This window comes from Rosa chinensis, chromosome 1, assembly GCF_002994745.2.
Source record: "Rosa chinensis cultivar Old Blush chromosome 1, RchiOBHm-V2, whole genome shotgun sequence".
Lineage (NCBI taxonomy): Eukaryota > Viridiplantae > Streptophyta > Magnoliopsida > Rosales > Rosaceae > Rosa > Rosa chinensis.
In genome coordinates this window covers 28535856-28540114 of record NC_037088.1, presented here as the reverse complement: position 1 = coordinate 28540114, position 4259 = coordinate 28535856, and the positions used below count along the sequence as shown (strand labels likewise).

Below are 4259 nucleotides of genomic sequence, written 5' to 3'. Positions count from 1 at the left end.
TTTTAGTGTTAGTGACAGTAGCTTTTGTGATCGCCGGAGAGCCGCCGGAAGTTGACCGAAGGTCGGCCGGAGACCTGCCGGAGTTGACCGGAGACCTCACCGGAGAGGAGAGAGAGAACGATTGTTGACTTTTTACTCTAGTGGCATCTATGTAAATATGTTAGTTTTTATATCCAAAATATAACACATTTTTTAATCTAGTAGCCTTATGAAGGAAAAAAAAATAAAAAATTGGTGACCTTATGGCTAAAAAAACATTCAAATATGCACTTATATGTAATTCACCATTTTTTAATTCTCAGTTATTATTGATGTCTATAAGTACATAGATTATATTAAAAAAAACAATAGTGGTGATTAATTTGTCTATAGAGGATCCTCTCCTAACCTTCTAATCTGCCTAACCTACCTAACCTTTTAACACTAAACTGACACGTGCCAAACTTACATCCAATGGCTCATATAATTTCGCACTATATTTTTTTTTTTTTTTTTTTTCATTCAGTGCGGCTAAAACGCATAGAGAGAGCATCCACTCTGATTGCTCCGATTCGCTTCACATCCTTGGCCCTCCAAATTGCTCTGTGCCACTGACAAGAAATTGCTGCTAAATGGAAAGGAGGCGTCGACGCTTCGATTGGTTTTGGTTTGGGAGATCTCTGGTCTAAGATTCGAGATCCTTCAATTTGTTAGATTACTTTTGGCTGAATTTTTTCTCTGTGTCTGGGCTTATTCTTCATCCCTCGAATTTGGGGGATCTGCATCTTGAAGCTGCAGGTCAGTGTTCAAGCCCTTCCATTATAGGCAAATATGCAAATGGAAGCACCTTTTGATTTTACATTGCAAAATTAGCCCTCTTTTGATCTGGGATAACTCCTGATAAACAGTTCGTCATGAGGTGTTGTCATGCAGAATTTGTATTCTGTTTTAGTTAGGTTATTGTTGTTTACTCTGCTTGTAAAGAATTGTTGTTGGGCTTCCCATATGATAGTCATCAATTATATTGTAATTAAAAGTAGGTCTGCAGTTGATGTCCCATGAAAATAATTCCGCAAGAATTTGTATCATATCATCTTCATATTTTGGGCTATTGCTTTCTTGATAAGACACAGAGAGTAATTAGTAAATATTCCATGTGTTATTCAATTGCTGCCTCCTCTTTCCCATTTTGTTTCACATTTTGAAACTTTAGCTTTGATTCTAAACTGCTGCTTATGCACTTCGTGAGGGGTTCTGTGTTGGTTAGTATTTATCAACTTTGGTTGAGGAACTCGTCTATCTTAATTCTAGGTTTGCCATGTCAAGACGTGATTATTATATGTAGTTGGCAGGTCTTATTTGCCTTGGTCTTATGGTTTGTATTCTGTAGGCAAATTTACAAACACAATATTTTTACAGAAACTGCATATATGTGAACTAGTTTTGTTCATATGGTGTGATCATTGTATCAAGTATTTCAGCCAAATAATATTTCTAAAGCTAATTGTGTCATTGAGACTTGATGGTGGCAGGGAGAGAACTGGAAGAGGTCAGAGAGTTGTTTGGCCAAGCAACATATCACTGTTTGAACTTGAAGAAACCATAAGGAAGACGATTACTGGCTAGCATTCTTAATGAATCGAGGATACTGTAATTGTTATAAAAGAGTGTCTGTACAATTGCCTTCTCCTTTTGGGAAATGTATAATGCAGAATTCTTTTGGGAAACCAATTTGTATAATGCCAAGTTCTCTTGGAATACCAATTTGTGTTAGTTTGTGTATAATGCAGAATTCTTTGGGAAACCAATTTGTATAATGCAGAGTTATTTTGGGATACCAATTTGTGTTAGTTTGTGTAATGCAGAATTCAGTGCAAGCACAACCAAACATATTGCCTTCATGATTAATACTTATGAAATGGATCTGATTAATCTTATTCCTGAATGGACCTCCCTCCATCGAAGCATCAACAAACAATATCACTAAACCATTTCTTTCAAAAACAAAACAGAACATAAAAAATGAAACAGATAGAACATTAATAAGAGAAGACAAGCATATATATACAGTTGTTACAGGGAACATGACCAATTGCCCATCTGGAAATACAAAACCATAAAAGTACTAGCTGCAAACTTTAAATCTTGTCAATATCTTCATCCTCAAACTCGATGCAGTCATTAGCACCACCTTCATTTTTATCTTCAAGACCCCCAGTAATATCGTCGTTAAGACGTGTTCCCTGGAAGCTCTCCATAAGCCTTCAGCAGCCTAGCCTCTTAAGGTTTGCAAAATCAACATAGCCCTCTCCTCTTACAAAAAATAAGACATAATGACATGGTAATATAGTCGGACCGAAAAACAATGACATGGTAGTACTTGAACCCAAGCATTCAAAGACAAACTTTGTCTGTTTTATCATCAATACAAATTATGTCATTTACTACTAATAAGTCATAACAATTGAACTATAAGTAAATCAATTATTCTTAGAAGTGATGGTGGATGCTAACGATATATTGAATATATTACAAGATTACCTTGACTGCTGTTGCCAAGACAGGAAGAAGGTGACTGTGCATTCACCTTAAACGCCTCTCTAACATCCCTGTCAAGAGCAAGCCAATAAAAATGAAAAATACACGCATATCTCAGTCTAAAGCACAAACCACTCAACAACCCAAACATGTGAATAATAAATTGCACAGCAAGATTACCTGTCCAGGTGAATTGCCAGAGTAAGAAACAACACCATCTTTCTCTTCTCTTACTATCACCCTTCCTGCAATTGTCAAGTCACGGTCGAACCAGGTATGCCACAAGCCATCTCCATATGTTTGGACTCCCACTTCCAAGTACCTACCCTTAGCTACCTGCACAAGCCACCGATACACCAATGCTAAGTTCAAAGCTCTCACACACTCTTCATTCATCATTTTTCTTAACAGTTCAATTCAGATACAAATTACACTACATCACCTTGGAAACAGGCTTCAATTTGAGACAAGGACTATCAGTATGAGCACCAACTATGTGGAATCCATTTCCGGCAACAAATCTAAAGCACAATATAGCCACTATATGAGCATACAAACCAATATAACATACAAAATTCAGCTTTCTCAACCATTCAATCCGTAAACTTTCAGTCTAAAACCAAAGAGAGCTAAAACTCAATGAAAACAAGCTCAAATTGAAGAAGCGGTACTTACTTTTTACCAATTGCAAAAGCCACAATGGTGGAGTAGTTCCTGGTGAAGTAGTACTTTTTACCAGCCTCCAATTTCCAATCCTCTCTCTCCAAAACCTGCTCGTACCCCGCTCTTTGCAGACGCTTCTTCGCCTCGTCTGTAACACAAAAACCAAAGCAGATAACAGATTCAACAGCTTGAAGAAATCAAATTCCGAACTCAAACTAACAACACCGATCAAAAGATTAACCGATAAGGTGGAAAGCGCGATCACGATCTCTTCGAAAATGGAGGAAAAAAGAGAGAGAGTGTGGTGGAGTTGGAATTTGCCGACGGCACTTGGATGTAAGTTTATTGTAGGCCATTGGATGCAAGTTTGGCCACATGTCAGTTTGGTGTTGAAAGCTTAGGTAGGTTAGGTGGATTAGAAGGTTAGGAGAGGATCCTCTCCCATTTAAATTATGATACTTTAGTATCATAAGTGTTGTATGGCCATATAGATTAGAAAGACCAGCGACGAAGAAATTAGAAGTCTTCATAATTCATAAATTAGGTAAAACTGAGATTTCTTGTTAGTCATCACCCCCCATTCTTTCGTTCTTCAGATTTTTATATAATTCTGAAAGTGAGAGTTTTAACCCTAGAAATCCCAAGTACGTTCTCAAAGTCTTCAGGTGTAATTATCTTAGTTTAAGTTTGGCTAGAGATATTTTTTCAAAATTGTAAGGTTAATTGCTTTTTAAACCATTCAATCTACCATTGCTTATCAAAATTGTGAGGTTAATTGCTTGTTCACAACTCTCTCTCTCTCTCTCTCTCTCTCTCTCTCTCTCTCTAAGGGTTTGGAACTCAACTAAGCTGGGAGGCTAAGCCTCATGCCTGACTAATTATATTAGAATGATCAAAATGCATCGAGGAGAACATAAAACCTTGACCACGCGTGAGCATCAGTATTGTTATGGCCTCAAAAAAGTTGACAATAAAAAAACAACTGTCAAAATGCGTCAAGAATGACATAAAACCTTGACATCTAGCATCAGTATTGTTATGGCCTCAAAAAAAGTTGAAAATCAAAAAACAACTGTTGT

General features: G+C 37.1%; 1 protein-coding gene and 1 long non-coding RNA gene across 4 annotated transcripts; one reads left to right on the top strand and one right to left on the bottom strand.

Moving 5' to 3' along the window:
* The first annotated feature begins 514 nt into the window (after positions 1 to 514).
* On the top strand, positions 515 to 1816 carry LOC112181623. Its single transcript, XR_002929011.2, has 2 exons — positions 515 to 777; positions 1512 to 1816. It is a non-coding gene; the product is annotated as an uncharacterized LOC112181623 (long non-coding RNA).
* A 166-nt stretch (positions 1817 to 1982) lies between these two features.
* LOC112181706 (probable aspartyl aminopeptidase) lies at positions 1983 to 3581 on the bottom strand. Of its 3 annotated transcripts, none has more exons than XR_002929068.2 (6): positions 3422 to 3581; positions 3193 to 3328; positions 2960 to 3038; positions 2698 to 2853; positions 2521 to 2588; positions 1983 to 2390 (listed from the first exon to the last, which is right to left on the bottom strand). XR_002929068.2 is itself a non-coding variant. In XM_024320092.2 (5 exons), the coding sequence occupies exons 1-5, from the start codon at positions 3555 to 3557 to the stop codon at positions 2580 to 2582; spliced, it is 516 nt and encodes a 171-aa protein (XP_024175860.2). In that variant the 5' UTR covers positions 3558 to 3581; the 3' UTR covers positions 1983 to 2579. The 3 variants fall into 3 exon arrangements, 1 of the variants encoding a protein (XP_024175860.2); XR_002929069.2 differs by having other exon boundaries at positions 1983 to 2292; XM_024320092.2 differs by having other exon boundaries at positions 1983 to 2588.
* Between the last annotated feature and the right edge of the window lie 678 nt (positions 3582 to 4259).